Consider the following 19,687-nt stretch of genomic DNA (forward strand, 5'->3'; position numbering starts at 1 on the left):
CTTAAAAGTTAACGTTCCATTCTTGAAGTCAAGTCAAGCATATCTTCAATGCTTCCCTTTGAACTTAATGAGTTTTGTGGTTAGCCGCGCTTCGCTGCGGCTGAAGCGCGGTTGACTAATCATGAGTTGTTGTTTTTTCTTTCTAGTGACGTGTTACACGATATATTTATTATTGACATAAAATTTCATTTGTACATAGTTCTATGGTCATTGCTCATTGCTCATTGTTTATACTATGTTATCGATATAGTACAAAGTAAGGATACATGGTTCTACCAAGCATGTTATACATTGATTCCTTTTTAGTAGTCCGTTAACGTCACTTATATTCTCTTATCGAATTTTAAAGTAGCATGATCCAATTTATAATATCTTTAAGAAAAATAATTGTAAAGGGAAGAAAATTTAGAAAAATGGTTGAGCGAATACTTTTAAACGTATCATATAATGAAATAGTGGGTTAAAAGTTCGATAAAAAATTTGAAATTTTTTTTAAAAAATGCGAGAAGAATTTAAAAAGGTCTTAAAGGAAGAATAAAAAATATAATAAAAGTAATATTGTAAAAAAATTGAGAAAAGAATAAAATAATAAAAAGTGAGATAGTTTAAGTAGAAAAATTAAAATGTATTTGAAGAGTAGAAAGATTGAATTGAATTAAAAATTTGAAGTTGTTATTTTAAAAGATTTAATAAAAAAGGTGCTAATAGGTAAAAAAGAAAGTAAAAAAATAAGAGAGAGAGTTGGTGGGAATTGAACCCATGACCCATTACTAAGTATACACTATAAGAACCCATGACCCATTACTAAGTATACACTATAACGATTGAACCATTTCTGTTTTTGTTAAATTTATGAAAGAGTTTATATTTATCTGTAAACAAAAACGTTTTTAAAACTAAATGCAAAAGTGTGCCGAAATTGGGCTTTAATTGGGCCGAAATTGGATTGTATTTACTGCTCATTCAATTCTCCAATTGAATATTTGGATTGTATTTAGTGTTCATTCAATTCTCCAATTGAATATATATACAATTTTACTATTGATGTTATTCAACTATGCTACTAACAACAATTTTAACCCAGTTACCTTATAATACTAATTGTCACCCCAGATTTAGTCGCCCAATGCCTAAAATCATTCAAAACGGCACCATCAAAACAAAATACATTTTCACCTCCTAAACATTAAACAAACATACAATTCCTACCCCATATTAGGGGTACAAAATGTAAAATCACTATTTTATTACAAAAACTAAAACAAACTCAACCTAAATTTTTAACTGTCCGTATCTTCTCGCTCGCCGCGAGTTAAATTTCTCCGACGTCACCGTTCAACTCGAAATAATTTTACGAACATAACGCAACTAACTATACACGAAACAGACGCTTTCTAAAAAATGTTAAATATTTCGGGCTAAATTTTTAACGGGCCCTATATTCCGGCTCATTACGAGTTAAATTTCTCCAATGTCACCTTTCAACTTGAAATAACTTTACGAACACAACGCAACTAACTATACGCGAAACAGACGCTTTTTAAAAAACGCTAAATATTTCGGATTATCACACACACACACACACACACACACACACACACACACACACACACACACACACACACACATATATATATATATATATATATATATATATATATATATATATATATATATATATATATATATATATATATATATATATATATATATGCACATATAATAAACAACTCAAACTAACTATATCATATCGATGGTTCCATCCCCTTATTACGCATTTTTCCCGGCGTTAAAATCGTGCATGCCATTAGGTATACTGTATACTAATCACGTGTAATTCAAAAACACCCGCAGCAACGCATTTTTAATTCTGTAAACACATAACGTTACGTCAAATATGAATATGCAACTCGAAAGTTACCGCAGCATCGCGCGGGCCAATCATGCTAGTTATAACTAATTGGAAAAAGTAATTTAACTATGTAATCCAAATGCTTTTAACTAACTAATCGGAAAAAGTAAAAGTATACAACACTGTCTAGTTGAGTGACATTTAAATCACCAGTTCATGCAACACGTCACATGTATTTTTTTTTTTCTTTTGTAATAGGTGAAAATCACCAGGCAGATATTATTAATAAAATGAAAATCACCCGGCAACATGTCACATGTAGACATGTAAACATATAAAGCCCTACACCATTGACGCTTCTTTGGTCTTTTAAAGCAAGCTATTCTCACGCACTTTAAAACTTCATATACAGTTACAATATATATACCAAATTAAACCAAAACTCGATCAAATCGTAATTGATTAATTTATTGTTAATTAAAGAAACTTTGTGGTAAAAAGGATACAAATAGGTCCATGAACTTTCCCTAAATTTCCTATATAACGTAAATAAAAAACTCCGTTTGGAAAACATTGAATTCCAATTTAATACCACCGACAACATAATAATAATAATTCAATTCATAAATGGTACAAATTTCATTATCACGAACTTCACACGCTTAAACTTCTATTACCAACATTACCCTTCGGTGTAACCATCTTTATTATTATTCTACATTTAACCAAAAAAATTTGCAAATAATAATATGACGTGTAAAATGCCAATTACTTAATTAATCGTGTAAATTGATATACATTATTCTGATAAACCCGCCAAGAAAGCAACTCCGGTTGATGGCAACCATGACGACCCGTATATAAACTTAGCCACCGTGAACCGACTAGCCTCTATAGTGGATGTGATGACCCGATAACCGGGCCATTTGACCCGTCTACCAATAGCCGCACCGGGCCCATTATTCATATACTCACCATAATATAATGTATCAAGTGCAAATGTGCCATCCCATTCCAACCAACCTTGTGGGTCAATGTGGTCACCCATGTACGACAACATGTAAACGGTCCTTGAATACTTTTTCCATGGTCGCCCAAGAAACGTTTGAAAACTTCCCTTTGAGGCCACAAGATCATGATCCGCTAAAAGCCTGCATGAATGGATCGAAATCCCCGTGTTTTGATTAGGGTCTTTACGATTTTGTGCCGTGATGGTTACCTTTTGCTTGTCCATTGGTTTTCGGGCATAAATGTTACAACTTTGTAAAACAACGGCCGCGTTTCCAAAAATAAAATCAACCGTCCCATAAATATCACATTCCCGATAAAATTGACGTTGAGAGTGTACATATAATGTGTCCTGATACCCAATTATCTGGCACCGGTAAACCACCGAGTGGTCTGCACCAACTCTGAGTGCAACCGCTTGGTGTTTTCCCGGACCAGCATAATTCTCGAATGTTATGTCACGAGCCATGAACCCTGCGCCAGTCGCGGCTGCATAGTTGAAGGTACAAATATTAATTCATAATGTACATATATATGATCATGAAGTGATATCAAGAACATGGAATTAGGCCAATTTGATGGGTACCAAAAGATGCGGTGTGGAATGTTGTCACATGGTCAGCTACACTTACTCCTCCTGTAATTACTGTTTTTCCCTTTCCATCTCCTATGAACATCAAATTGGTTTTCTTTCTTCCCACTTTTAAATCCTTCTCTTCGTACCTACAAAATTAAATTCTCAACTTTTTTGTACTTTTGAATATTAAAGCACACGTAAATAATTGAAATTTATTACTTACATGTATATAACCCATCTCTTTCTAATGTTTTTTGTAAGTAAAGAATAATCATTTTTCGTTTATAAATGAATATAAATATATTCTATTATTTCTAAATATATAATATGTACATTAGTATTAGTATTGATTGTTATGCTAGAAAGTAAATAAAGTAGCGTTTTTATATAGAAACGTATATTTAGAATATAAATAAATCTGTGTCACGACTTTAAAGTGGGAATCATAGTGTAGGATATGTTCTTATTTGTCATAAGTATGGATAAAAGAACTAATCATATTTATTATACTTTAAATATTTAGTACATCTAGTACATGTCTACAACGTTAAATCTAAACTAAATGATGCCATAAAGTAAATAATGGACAATTTTATGATTAAAAAACGAATATTATTAAATTGTGAATGAAATAATTCAATTTTACGACTTTAAAATGGACCAAGAATGATTGTGACATGGTGTAGAAAATGCATGTTCTTTATATTAACTCCCTATTATAATATAAATTCTAATTCTAATTTTTAATAATTCCATGCGTCAAACTTACACCCCATTTCACATATTCAATCAATTTCATTTAATAAAAGTTATCTAGAAGTAACACTACATGTCAAAATTAAAAAACCCATCTATCGTTACTACCATTATTTTACTAATAATTCATATCATATTCATATATTATGCTCCGTACATTATTTATATTTATATATTTTAAAATATTTTGGAAGACTTTTACTACAGTACGAGAAATCTAAAAACTGACAATAGTGTTAGTGTCTTTCTACCAGACCAAAAGTTAGTTACGTGAAACGACGTATAAAAAAGGACCAAACAAAAAGGTGAATCTAAATTTTACCTTCCTGCCTTAACGTAAATTATAAACCGCCGTTTACTTTTTTCTGGTGCCTTTTTAATCGCCTCTTCAATCGTTTTGCACGTGCCATTTCCACCGTCTTTTGACACCACTATGTCAGCTTGAATTCCGATTGCCGGCGTCTGCATCAACCTCCTATCTTTCCTACTCATCCATCCCGGAAACTCGCCGGAACTATCTTCCGACATTAACCTCCGACGTCGATTTTGTGTCGGGACCCCACCATATTCTTCTCCGTCACCGTCACCGACTGACGAATATATCGCCAAACTGTTACTAACAAGCTCGGATAAATCCTTGAGCTTGTCAGACATTTTATCCTTAACCACACTTTCTTCGGCCTCGGATAATCCGTCAGTACAAGTGTCCTGATTGGTTAGTGACGCACTCAGCCACGTCATTATGTCCTCAGGGGATCCCACGCGGCCTAGCGCGTCACTATCATCAGTAGCGCCCGGTGAACCAGGCTCGCCGGGCGCTACTATTGTCAATGAATGCTGAAGCTGATCAATGGAATCTTCTAGAAGCTCTAGACAATCATTGTATGCTGACCGTACATGTGTATCCATATCAAGGTTATTGATATCGGTAGACGTGTATAATGCCTTTCCGACGTGTTGAAGTGTCATGTTTACTGAAATGTGAACGAGTTCTTTATCCGAGGCAACGAGTGAACCCGGGAAATCGACTAATGAGTTAACACATAGATTTTGGTAAAGTGTACGACTACAAACGCGTGAAATGGCTTTTGTTGGTTTCGGGCGGATCCCTGAACTGGATCGGCTGGAGGACTTTGAGCGCAAAATCACCCCTAGTGTCACGGTCACTGCAGCCGCGACAATAAGGATGATTGCCGTGAATACTAATAGTTTTACTTTCGATTTCGATTTTGGGATTGGTTTTGGTGGTTGAGTTAATTCAGGTTGGGATAATTGTGAGTTTGGTGGATCAAGTCTACCATAATTCATGATTCTTGTAAGAATGTAAATACTTGGTTAGAGTAGAGAGAATTTAAGAGATTATGTTGATAATGAGGCCGGGTAAATTGAAAATTTAAAAGAAATTATTTATATATAGGTAAAGACATGCATAGATATGGATACATACATTAGGATGGTGGTTGTGGTGTGCTCACTAATTGTTTGGACCACTCAAAATGTCGCTTTGTATGTGCTTATGTAGCAGTATCGTTTAAAAAAGAAAAAAAAAAAAAAATTTACTTATTACTTTATGGATGATATAAAGTAACGAAGAATAAAAACTGATCAGAAGGGAGTTGATAATTTTCCTATCTATCTAAGTATGTATGTTGACAAATTGAGAAATTACACGGATTTTCGGTGTAACAAATAAATAATTGAAAAACTAATATATTAATATAGAGTTTTTCTAAACATAATGCTAAAGTCTAAATTAAAGGTTATGCTTAATAATTTAAAATATGCATAATTTAATCGTACAATGTAAATAACCAACACAAATATATATTTTACTTACATCCATGAACTTTTCTTATTGTATAAATTATCTTGTTAAGTATAGTTATTACGACTATCCTTAAATAAATCCATTAATATATGACCGGGTAATAAACTTAAAGAGTTAAAGGTAAAACAATATAGTAAGCTGTTACTTTTACTCGATGAAATAGATTGATCACTGTATTTGCTTTAGTTAGTCATAAAAATAAGTTGTTGAATCATGATCATCCAACAAAATTAGCTGTTTTAGATTAAACGCTATCGGTTAATCATTAGAAAAGTTTTAGGGTGTGAATTTGATACTTAAATAATTTAGATATGGACTTTTAAGTTTAATGATGATCGTCTTTTTGATTGTGTAAAGTCCACGAAGCCTTTTCTCGAAAACACCTTTAATTCATAGGTTCATTCCCATAGATTAAAAGTTGTATTCTTTTGCTTTTCTTACGGGAGAAGGTTTTCACTTATTGTTCAAATATGCGTGATCGATCTTTATTATCTTGCGATTATTTTTGGTCATTTCTTTACTCACTTCACTTCAAGAAGGACTGTTAATGAATTTTGAATCCAAGACCCCACACACACAGGCGAGGCCAGGATTCGCACATAGGGAATGCATTTCACAAAAATTGAATATCGACATAAAATTTTCATATATACATCGTAACTATGAGATATCTAAGGGATGCTCGTGTTTATTATTTGAGGATATTGACAACTAATATACAATTTATAACACACTATAATTCGCTTATTTGAAAAGTTGGGGGATGCAAAGCATCCACATGCATCCCTCTCTCTCCGCCTATATATATATATATATATATATATATATATATATATATATATATATATATATATATATATATATATATTATGATATTCAAAGTCAACAAATGGCTGCACAATTTTAATCATATAACTATTTCACCTAACATAAATATGATTGACTATGCACAATATCAAAATTGTAGTATATATATGTACGCGGATGTAATTAGTTTTGTGCACCATTCTTACATATATATGAAATATATATATTCCTCTTCCTCTCCATTACCACTCTTTCATATTTAAGTATTGTATAAGCTTAAGCCAAAAAGTAGTTATAAACTAATAAATTACAACACGTTATCAGCACGAAGTGCTCCGTATAATCAAGGTTTATCTAAGCAAGCACAAGTCACTAATCAAGGTAAGAAATTCTTTAACGATATCTTCTATTATTTATTAGTAAGGTAAATATTATTATCATCATAAGTAAAATTATATTTCTATAATCTAACTTTTATTAACTTCACTAACATTTATATTTATGTTATTTAAGTTATATGTGGTCGGTTATACCGCCTAAGTTATATTTCTGTAATCTAACTTTTATTAACTTCACTAACATTTATATTTATGTTATTTAAGTTATATATGGTCGGTTATACCGCTTGAATTATATTTTTGTAATCTAACTTTTATTAACTTCACTAACATTTATATTTATGTTATTTAAGTTATATATGGTCGGTTATACCGTCTGAATTATATTTCTGTAATCTAACTCTTATTAACTTCACTAACATTTATATTTATGTTATCTAACATTTATGATTACTTATGCAATTAATCATTATTTATTTCATGCATATTAATGTTTATTCTTAAAATTTATTATTTATGCATAATATGTTTATTCTCTTAATCTTCGTATTTATACTAAACGTATTTATACTAAATGTATTTATAGTAATCGTATTTGTATAACGACCCTCATTTTTCCATTCTATATTTTTTCTTATTAAATGCCAAACTATATAACTAAAACTTAATGATTAAACTATAATCAATAATTGTTAAGCGTTAAGAATTATAAAGCAATATTAATTAACTTTGTGTAATAACTGAAAAGTTAATAAAAAAAGATAAAAATAATGAGCTTATTAATTTTTGTGAACAAAATAAATAACCATAAACCTTGTACACTTAAATAATTAAACTTGGATAAGTTAGGGATCATTTAAGCTTATTTAAGATACAAGGACTAAAGTGAAAAATCCCGACTCCTCCCATGCAAACCCTAGCCGATTTTAAAGGGGGTAAAATTACCATTTTGCCCTCCAAATTTTCGGCCCAAGCAACCCCATCACCTCCTCATTTAACCTAACTTGTTCCCAAAGTAATTTTTAATTAAACCCTAATTCTAGAATTCTCTAATCACTCCTATAAATAGAGACATAAGCTAAACTATTTTCTTGTACCAAATCAAAATCACAAATCTCTCTCAAATCTCCCCCTCTCTCTCTTATTTTCGGCCAAAAACCGAAAATCACCACCACCACCATCGAAAATCATCATCATCTTCAAGGGTTTTCAAGTGATCTTCAAGCTCGTTCTTCGCGTTCTTCAAAGATCTTCAAGGTGTTCTTGATTATAGGAGTGCTTTGATCTTCATCTTCAAGTGTTTCTTCTTTTCTTTTGTTAACATCTTCAAATCTTCAAGGTATAACATAAACCCTAAACTTATTTACATAACCTTTGATCTTTGTTCATATTCATGTTACAATCTTGTTAATTTATATACATATACATTATATACATGTACACGCATAGATATATATATATATATATATATATATATATATACATGAAAGAATTTTTTTTTTAAATATGTGTGTGTATTAATCGATCGAAAAAAAAAGGGTGTTTGATATTTAAAACCTAGAAGATGTGATAAAAGATTTGTTAGTGTTTAAATAAGGAAACAAAGTATATACATATATACATATGCATATTCGATACATATATATATATACATATAAAAAAAATATTTTTATATATACACATATACATACGGTTTATATAAAAAATAAAATAAAAATACTATATATATATATATACATATATATATATATATATATATATATATATATATATATATATATATATTAAATAACTAAAACCCTAATTTATTAAAACCCTAATACATTAATTAAAACCCTAATCATTAAATACTACTTTAATTAATTAACCCTAATCATTAATTACTATTACTATATTAATTTACTAAAACCCTAATATTATTATATAACACTTATACACTTATATTATTACTAACACATATAATATACTATTATATTATATTATACGATTACAATAGTCATTCACGATAGCGTGAAATTACTTAAACATCGACGTTGCTTAAGGCCTAGGGTGATTCTTGGTACCACTATGGGACGCTTGTGGATTACCAATGCCAAACTTAGATTTTGGTCAAGAAATCCTTGGCCAACCGGTAACAATTTGTCATTCTAGTGACTCGGCGGTGGCATAGATGTTTGGGTATGGTCCACAATATCAACCCGACTATAGTAATTATACACCTAGTTATCTTCACACTTAATAGGTGGTAGACTTATTAAGGACAATTCACTAGTGTTTGACACTAACTTACTAAAAGTGGAAACTACTAAAAGTGGAAACTTGCTAAAAGTAGAAACTCACTAAGAATGGAACTTAGTAAAATAAACTATACTTAAAACACTTTCATACTTAAACTTAAACTTGGGCAAACACTTAACTACTCTTAAATGTCCTTAGGTTGACTTTCTGCTCATTCATCTAAACTTTCTATTCCGAGGAATAACGATCTCTCTCTACTTACTAAGGTGAACTCAAAGCCCCACTCTTTATTTGCATGTAACTTATTTAACTTTTTGGGATGAGACACATACTACTTTTACTATTTACAATTTAGACACAAGTACCAACTGTTAAACTATGCTATACCCGGCTATGTCCGACTAAGTCTCTACAGTGATATTTTTAATTGCTCGTTAAATGTATTCTTAATTATTGGGGGTAGGCCTATCGGGAGTAACGTCCCCGATACATTTGACCAAGTCATTGTATTACTTAATAATGAAATTAAACCGACAAGTATAGACACAACTTGTCATTGGGGCAAACTTTGAACGTTTAGTCTAAATATCACGAATTGGCATAACTTTTTTGATCCCTGCGAGATCAACTTTATAAACTAAATCTTGTGGTCTAAAACAACGGTCAAACATTTTTGTTAAACCTATGAACTTCACTCAACCTTTTTGGTTGACACTTTTGCATGTTTGTCTCAGGTGCTGATTGATCAAGCTTATTTACCTACTGCTTATGTGATGCTACTTGGACTTAGGATCAAGAGATATTGCATTTATTATTCTTGCATTTGAAACAATTACTTTATTGTAATTTCCATTATTGTAACGACATTTCATTTTCCGCTGCGTACTCAATAAAGTTTATTCTTATCATTTAGTATTGTTCTCGTATATTATAATATGTTGATTTATTTGATATTAATGTCACATTCACCCAGGCCCTAACTGGGGGTGTGATAGATTGGTCTCAGAACATAACCAGACTGTTATAGAGAACCAGGATTGCATCTTTATGTGTGCCTTATTTGCTAGCTAGGGTGCCTTAGCAATCTAGGAAACTATAACCTTTCCTGCCTTAGACTTAAAGCACTTAGGATTGCCTTATAATCTTAACACTTATGCTTTACTAAACTTGACTCAAAGATTCTAATCAAAGTCTCTTTCCTAATGTTAGGATGTCAAGCTCAAGCGTTAATCAACCAAATAAAATGACTCTCTTCAAATCTTCTGAAGAAATGGCTAGCTTCAACCCTACCACCGAAGTAGGTGTTGGACACTCTTCAACTTCGAGATGAGTCCAAAGCCCACCTTATGGTCTTGGTGGTCCTCCCTCACCAAACTATAGTCCGAATACTTTACTTAAGTCTCCCGACTACTACCCAACCCCAAGAATTGAAGACAAGGGGAAGCGCCCTGCTGATTTTAACGAAGATGGCCCGTCTAAGAAAAGAGCCCGATCTCCTTCTTATGATAACCATGATGCCATGTGTGAAATCATGAATCTGCGAACGACTACCTAGAAGAACATCGATGGTTTGCTTCGCCATGTTGCAAGGATTGAGGCTCGAATGGATGAAAAGGACCTAGTGATCAAGAAACTTTTGGAGGAGAATGCGGAGTTAAAGAAAGAGGTAAAGTTGGTGAAGTATGAGGAAGAACGTAACACCCGTTGGGGAAAGCAATCACTTGCTCATCTCAAGGAGAATGTTGATTTCTGGTTGGATATGGAAAGAAATCGAGTCAACGAGCAGCTTGCTCTAAAGGGGTACGATAACAACACAGTCAACAACCGCGTTACTAACCTCTATGATAACCTCGAGTATCTCTATGAGAAGCAAAAGGCGAGGAACGAGAAATTTGATGAGTTTATAAAGAAGGTTGAGGACGAGAAGAAGAAATATGAAGATTACTTCAATCTTAATATTTCCTAGTTTATTTTTCCAATTTCTTGTCTATGTAAAGGCTATGCCTTAAACTATTTCTATTTCTGAATCGTGTATTAAAAAGGTTTATTTAATGCCTCTTTCTAATAATATAAAGTGTTCTATTAATATCATGCAATATCAATCCTTTATTTTATTCATACTTATAATTGCTCAAACTTCTAACTTGTCACCTTACCAAACTTATGTTCACTTCTATGTAGTGACACTATGGTTCGTCCAGCTACACCTACTGTTAACAACATCGTATTGACCACTGAGCAATTCCAACAGTTGCTTGCTGCCGCCCAAGGCAACGCTCAAGCTAATAATGTTAATCCTCAACCGAAACCTTGTTCTTACAAGGACTTTACAAACTGCCACCCTCCCGCTTTCAAGGGAAATGAAGAGGCTGTCGAACTAGTTCGATGGTTCGAGAAGCTAGAGTCCATCTTTCGCATTTGCAACTGCGGGGATAACGATCGGGTCAAATATGCCACTAGCTCATTAGCTGGCAATGCTTTGACTTGGTGGACTGCTCATGCTAAGTCCGTGGGAATTGACAATGCTAATGCAATCCCATGGGATGAACTCAAAAGCATGATGGTTAATAAATTCTGTCCGAGAAGTGAAGTTCAAAAACTTGAAGCCGAGTTCTGGGAACTCAAGGTGAAGGGTACTGATATTGAAAGCTACACCAATCGTTTTCTCGAGCTTTCAACTTTGTGTCCCGAGATGTTTCCTACCGAAGCAAGAAGGATTGAAAGGTATATTGAAGGTCTCCCCGAATATGTTCAGGGGAATGTTATCGCTGCCGAGAAGGTTACTCTTGATGCTGTGATTCTCATGGCACAAAATCTGATGTTGGCCAAGAGAAGAAGGGCGTCGGCTAATAAGCAGGTTGACACTAAGAGCAATGAAGGTAAAAGGAAGTTTGAGCCATCTTAAGGTTCAACTCAAAATGTTAGTAAGAAGCCGGCAGATAGTACAAGAACGAATTATAAGGGCACTTATCCTTTTTGTATTCGTTGTGAAAGGCATCACCCGGGGCGGTGTACTGCTACTTGTTTGTTGTGTAAGAAAGTGGGACACGTTACTAAGACGTGTAAGACTCCTCCAAAGGATAAAGCTATTGTTCCTGCCAAAGCTCCTCCTACTTGTTACACTTGTGGAGAAAAGGGACACATTAGTCCAAATTGTCCTAAGAAGAAAGATAATCCCACTACTGGAGCCAATACTACCGCTGCAAAGGGTCGTGCATTTGTTCTTACTGCTGCTGAAGCCCGAGATGAAGATGAGGTCATCATGGGTACGTATCTTTTCAATAATTGTTATGCAACTATTTTATTTGATATGGGTGCCGACAAAAGTTACGTGTCTAGTAAATTTTGTACCCTATTTACTGAAAAGCCTCAACCATTAGAATCTAAACTATTAGTAGAAGTAGCCAATGGAAAGATCATGAAAGTCGATAAACTCTATAAAAACTGCAACCTAATCTTAGCCAACAAAGAATTTAAGATAGACCTTTTACCGGTCGAGCTCGGAAGTTTTGATGTCGTAGTTGGAATGGATTGGTTACGTCCATTACATGCTGCAATCTTGTGTTTTGATAAAATCGTTAACATTTCGTTGGGAAATAGAGAGACTCTAGTCATTCAAGGTGACAAGAGTGGTTCTAATCTCAACATTATCTCCTGTTTTAAAACCCGCAAATATCTTATGAAAGGTTATCCAGCTATTCTAGCCCACGTTAAGATGATCGAATCGAAAGAGAAGTGTATTGAAGATGTACCAGTAGTTAAAGACTTTCCCGATGTGTTTCCTGAAGATCTTCCTGGTCTTCTGAAATGTCCCGTTCATATTGATTATAAACGTTCCATATTAATTGATTTCGTTGAAAGGTTTTGACCTCTATATGAGACGTTTTTCAAAGACTGCATTCATTTTTAAAACAACCATAACCTTTATTTTATCAATAAAGGTTTTAAAAACATTACGTAGATTATCAAATAATAATAATCTAAAATATACTGTTTACACACGACCATTACATAATGATTTACAATAGAAATATATTACATCGACATATGTTTCTTGAATGCAGTTTTTACACAATATCATACAAACATGGACTCCAAATCTTGTCCTTATTTTAGTATACAACAGCGGAAGCTCTTAGTATTCACTTGAGAATAAACATGCTTTAAACGTCAACAAAAAATGTTGGTGAGTTATAGGTTTAACCTATATATATCAAATCGTAACAATAGACCACAAGATTTCATATTTCAATACACATCCATACATAGAGATAAAAATCATTCATATGGTGAACACCTGGTAACCGACATTAACAAGATGCATATATAAGAATATCCCCATCATTCCGGAACACCCTTCGGATATGATATAAATTTCGAAGTACTAAAGCACCCGGTACTTTGGATGAGGTTTGTTAGGCCCAATAGATCTATCTTTAGGATTCGCGTCAATTAGGGTGTCTGTTCCCTAATTCTTAGATTACCAGACTTAATAAAAAGGGGCATATTCGATTTCAATAATTCAACCATAGAATGTAGTTTCACGTACTTGTGTCTATTTTGTAAATCATTTATAAAATCTGCATGTATTCTCATCCCAAAAATATTAGATTTTAAAAGTGGGACTATAACTCACTTTCACAGATATTTCCTTCCTCGGAAATAAGACTTGGTCACGGATCGATTCACGAACCTATACCAATATGTACATATATATCAAAGTATGATCAAAATATAATTACAACCATTTTTATTATGTTTTAAATATTTAAGTGTATTAAGTCAGCTGTCCTCGTTAATAACCTACAACTAGTTGAACACAGTTAGATGTACAGAAATAAATCGATATATATTATCTCAAATCAATCCACGACCCAGTGTATACACGTCTCAGGCTAGATCACAACTCAAAGTATATATATTTTTGGAATCAACCTCAACCCTGTATAGCTAACTCCAACATTACTGCATATAGAGTGTCTATGGTTGTCCCAAATAATATATATACATGGGTCGATATGATATGTCAAAACATTTGTATACGTGTCTATGGTATCCCAAGATTACATAATATATTAGAATACATGTATAATACAATATAAGTTAGCTAGGATATGATTTGTATATATTTGTTAAACATTTCTCGTAGCTAAAAAGATCAAAAATATCCAATCTTGTTTTACCCATAACTTCTTCATTTTAAATCCGTTTTGAGTGAATCAAATTGCTATGGTTTCATATTGAACTATAATTTAAGAATCCTAACATAAAAAGTATAGGTTTATAGTCGAAAATTTAAGTTACATGTCAATTACTAAAGAGGTAGTCATTTCCGTCGAAAGAACGACATATTGATGACCATTTTGAAAAACATACTTTCACTTTGAGTTTAACCAAGATTTTTGGATACATTTCATGTTCATATGAAAAATCATTTTCCCAGAAGAACAACTTTTAAATCAAAGTTTATCATAGTTTTTAATTATCCAAACCAAAACATCCACCGGTTTCACTACGACGGCGTATATCCGATTTTATGGTGTTCATCGTGTTTCCAGGTTTTAAATCATTAAGTTAGCATATCATATAGATATAGAACATGTGTTTAGTTGATTTTAAAAGTCAAGTTAGAAGGATTAAATTTTGTTTGCGAACAAGTTTAGAATTAACTAAACTATGTTCTAGTGATTACAAGTTTAAACCTTCGAATAAGATAGCTTTATATGTATGAATCGAATGATGTTATGAACATCATTACTACCTCAAGTTTTTTGGATAAAACTACTGGAAATGAAAAAAATGGATCTAGCTTCAAAGGATCCTTGGATGGCTTGAAAGTTCTTGAAGCATAATCATGACACGAAAACAGTTCAAGTAAGATTTTCACTCGAAATAAGATTGTTATAGTTGTAGAAATTGAATCAAAGTTTGAATATGAATATTACTTTGAATTAGAAAGATAATCTACTGTAAATAACAAAGGTTCCTTGATCTTAGATGATTACTTGGAATGGATTAGAAAGCTTGGAAGTAGACTTGCAAACTTGGAAGTATTCTTGATTTTTATGAAACTATACTTATGGAATTTATGAAGAACACTTAGAACTTGAAGATGGAACTTGAGAGAGATCAATTAGATGAAGAAAATTGAAGAATGAAAGTGTTTGTAGGTGTTTTTGGTCGTTGGTATATGGATTAGATATAAAGGATATGTAATTTTGTTTTCATGTAAATAAGTCATGAATGATTACTAATATTTTTGTAATTTTATGAGATATTTCATGCTAGTTGCCAAATGATGGTTCCCACATGTGTTAGGTGACTCATATGGGCTGCTAAGAGCTGATCATTGGAGTGTATATACCAATAGTACATACATCTAAAAGCTGTGTATTGTACGAGTACGAATACGGGTGCATACGAGTAGAATTGTTGATGAAACTGAACGATGATGTAATTGTAAGCATTTTTGTTAAGTAGAAGTACTTTGATATGTGTCTTGAAGTCTTTCAAAAGTGTAAGAATACATATCAAAAAACAACATGTATATATATTCTAATGGAGTCGTTAAGTCTTCGTTAGTCGTTACATGTAAGTGTTGTTTTGAAACCTTTAAGTTAACGATCTCAATTAATGTTGTTAACCCAATGTTTATTATATCAAATGAGATGTTAAATTATTATGTTATCATGATATTATGATGTATGAATATCTCTTAATATGATACATACATTAAAATATCGTTACAACGATAATCGTTACATATAAGTCTCGTTTCGTAATTCTTGAGTTAGTAGTCTTGTTTTTACATATGTAGTTCATTGTTAACACACTTAATGATATATTTAAATATCATTTTATCATGTTAAATATAGTGTATCAATATCTTAATATGATACATATGTATTTAGTAGACGTTATCATAACGATAATCGTTATATATATCATTTCGAGTTTCTTAACTTAGTAATCTCATTTCTTATGTATATCACACATTGTTAATATACTTAGTGAGATACTTACTCATCATAATCTCATATCAACCATATATATATATATGTCTATATATACCACAACATGTAGTTTTCACAATTTTGTAACGTTCGTGAATCGCCGGTCAACTTGGGTGATCAATTGTCTATATGAAACTTATTTCATTTAATCAAGTCTTAACAAGTTTGAATGCTTAACACGTTGGAAACATTTAGTCATGTAAATATCAATCTCAATTTATATATATAAACATGGAAAAGTTCGGGTCACTACAGTACCTACCCGTTAAATAAATTTCGTCCCGAAATTTTAAGCTGTTGAAGGTGTTGACGAATCTTCTGGAAATAGATGCGGGTATTTCTTCTTCATCTGATCTTCACGCTCCCAGGTGAACTCAGGTCCTCTACGAGCATTCCATCGAACCTTAACAATCGGTATCTTGTTTTGCTTAAGTCTCTTAACCTCACGATCCATTATTTCGACGGGCTCTTCAATGAATTGAAGTTTTTCATTGATTTGGATTTCGTCCAACGGAATAGTGAGATCTTCTTTAGCAAAATATTTCTTCAAATTCGAGACGTGGAAAGTGTTATGTACAGCCACGAGTTGTTGAGGTAGCTCCAGTTGGTAAGCTACTGGTCCGACACGATCTATAATCTTGAATGGTCCAATGTACCTTGGATTTAGTTTCCCCCGTTTACCAAATCGAACAATGCCTTTCCAAGGTGAAACCTTAAGCATGACCATTTCTCCAATTTCAAACTCTATATCTTTTCTTTTACTGTCCGTGTAGCTCTTTTGTCGATTCTGGGCGGTTTTCAATCGTTGTTGAATTTGGATGATTTTCTCGGTAGTTTCTTGTATTATCTCCGGACCCGTAATCTGTCTATCCCCCACTTTATTCCAACAAATTGTAGACCTGCACTTTCTACCATAAAGTGCCTCAAACGGCGCCATCTCAATACTAGAATGATAACTGTTGTTGTAGGAAAATTCTGCTAATGGTAGGTGTCGATCCCAACTGTTTCTGAAATCAATAACACATGCTCGTAGCATGTCTTCAAACGTTTGTATCTTCTTTTCGCTCTACCCATTAGTTTGTGGATGATAGGCAGTACTCATGTCTAGACGAGTCCCCAATGCTTGTTGCAACGTCTGCCAGAACCTTGTAACAAATCTACCATCCCTATCAGAGATAATAGAGACGGGTATTCCATGTCTGGAGACAACCTCCTTCAAATACAATCACGCCAACTTCTCCATTTTGTCATCTTCTCTCATTGGCAGGAAGTGTGCTGACTTGGTGAGACGATCAACTATTACTTAAATAGTATCATAACCACTTGCAGTCCTTGGCAATTTAGTAATGAAATCCATGGTAATGTTTTCCCATTTCCATTCCGGGATTTCAGGTTGTTGTAGTAGACCTGATGGTTTCTGATGTTCAGCTTTGACCTTAGAACACGTCAAACATTCTCCTACTTATTTAGCAATATCGGCTTTCATACCCGGCCACCAAAAGTGTTTCTTGAGATCTTTATACATCTTCCCCGCTCCGGGATGTATTGAATATCTGGATTTATGTGCTTCTTTATGTACCATTTCTCTCACATCTCCAAACCTTGGTACCCAAATTCTATCAGCCCTATATCGGGTTCCGTCTTCCCGAATATTAAGATGTTTCTCTGATCCTTTGGGTATCTCATTCTTCAACTTTCCTTCTTTTACAACCCCATGTTGCGCCTCCTTTATTTGAGTAGTAAGGTTAGTACGAATAATTATATTCATAGCTTTTACCCGTATAGGTTCTCTGTCCTTTCTACTCAAAGCGTCGGCTACCACATTAGCCTTCCCCGGGTGGTATCAAATCTCAAAATCATAATCATTCAACAGTTCAATCCACCTGCGTTGTCTCATATTCAGTTGCTTCTGATTAAATACATGTTGGAGACTTTTGTGGTCGGTATATATAATACTTTTGACTCCATATAAATAATGCCTCCAAGTCTTTAATGCAAAAACAACAGTACCCAATTCCAAATCGTGAGTTGTATAATTTTGTTCGTGAATCTTCAATTGTCTAGACGCATAAGCAATCACCTTCGTTCGTTGCATTAATACACAACCGAGACCTTGCTTTGATGCGTCACAATAAATCACAAAATCATCATTCCCTTCAGGCAATGACAATATAGGTGCCGTAGTTAGCTTTTTCTTCAATAACTGAAACGCCTTCTCTTGTTCATCCTTCCATTCAAATTTCTTCCCTTTATGCGTTAATGCAGTCAAGGGTTTTGCTATTTTGGAGAAATCTTGGATGAATCTTCTGTAGTAACCAGCCAATCCTAAAAATTGACGTATATGCTTCGGAGTTTTTGGGGTTTCCCACTTTTCAACGGTTTCGATCTTTGCCGGTTCCACCTGGATACCTTCTTTGTTCACTATGTGACCGAGGAATTGAACTTCTTTCAACCAAAATGTACACTTTGAAAACTTAGTGTACAGTTTTTCTTTCCTCAATACTTCTAGCACTTTTCTCAAATGTTCTTCGTGCTCTTGATCATTCTTTGAGTAAATAAGTATGTCATCGATGAAAACAATGACAAACTTGTCAAGATATGGCCCACACACTCGGTTCATAAGGTCCATGAACACAGCTGGTGCGTTAGTCAATCCAAAGGCATAACCATAAACTCGTAATGACCATAACGCGTCCTAAAAGAAGTTTTTGGAATATCATCCTCCTTTACTCGCATTTGATGATATCCAGAACGTAAATCAATTTTCGAATAAACCGAAGAGCCTTGTAGTTGATCAAATAAGTCGTCAATTCTCGGCAGTGGATAACGGTTTTTGATGGTAAGTTTATTCAACTCTCTGTAGTCAATACACAACCTAAATGTACCATCCTTCTTCTTGACAAACAAAACAGGAGCTCCCCATGGTGATGTGCTTGGTCGAATGAAACCACATTCTAATAGTTCTTGCTGTTGGCTTTGCAGTTCTTTCATCTGGCTGGGTGTGAGTCTGTAAGGAGCACGAGCTATTGGTGCAGCTCCTGGTACAAGATCTATTTGAAATTCAACAGATCGATGTGGAGGTAGTCCCGGTAATTCTTTCGAAAATACATCGGGAAATTCTTTTGCGACGGAAACATCATTGATGCTCTTTTCTTCAGTTTGTACTTTCTCGACGTGTGCTAGAACAGCATAGCAACCTTTTCTTATTAGTTTTTGTGCCTTCAAATTACTAATAAGATGTAGCTTCGTGTTGCCCTTTTCTCCGTACAC

The 19,687-nt window shown here is 33.5% G+C and overlaps 1 protein-coding gene across 1 annotated transcript; it reads right to left on the reverse strand.

Moving 5' to 3' along the window:
* Nucleotides 1-2,394: 2,394 nt before the first annotated feature.
* On the reverse strand, nucleotides 2,395-5,559 carry LOC139893347 (probable pectinesterase/pectinesterase inhibitor 61). Its single transcript, XM_071876509.1, has 3 exons — nucleotides 4,516-5,559; nucleotides 3,447-3,583; nucleotides 2,395-3,349 (listed from the first exon to the last, which is right to left on the reverse strand). Exons 1-3 carry the CDS (start codon nucleotides 5,499-5,501, stop codon nucleotides 2,652-2,654), a joined length of 1,821 nt encoding a protein of 606 aa, XP_071732610.1. The 5' UTR covers nucleotides 5,502-5,559; the 3' UTR covers nucleotides 2,395-2,651.
* Nucleotides 5,560-19,687: the final 14,128 nt, after the last annotated feature.

This window comes from Rutidosis leptorrhynchoides, chromosome 2 (assembly GCF_046630445.1).
Source record: "Rutidosis leptorrhynchoides isolate AG116_Rl617_1_P2 chromosome 2, CSIRO_AGI_Rlap_v1, whole genome shotgun sequence".
Taxonomy (NCBI): Eukaryota; Viridiplantae; Streptophyta; class Magnoliopsida; order Asterales; family Asteraceae; genus Rutidosis; species Rutidosis leptorrhynchoides.

Bases quoted from the DNA above. Each gene is read 5' to 3' on its own strand.
- LOC139893347 (XM_071876509.1), bottom strand. From the start codon at position 5,501: ATGAATTATGGTAGACTTGATCCACCAAACTCACAATTATCCCAACCT. The intron at 3,584-4,515 runs GTAAAATTTAGA...TTAATTTTGTAG, and splicing joins ATTTACGTTAAGGCAGGAAG to GTACGAAGAGAAGGATTTAA. The intron at 3,350-3,446 runs GTACCCATCAAA...TCAACTATGCAG, and splicing joins ATTCCACACCGCATCTTTTG to CCGCGACTGGCGCAGGGTTC.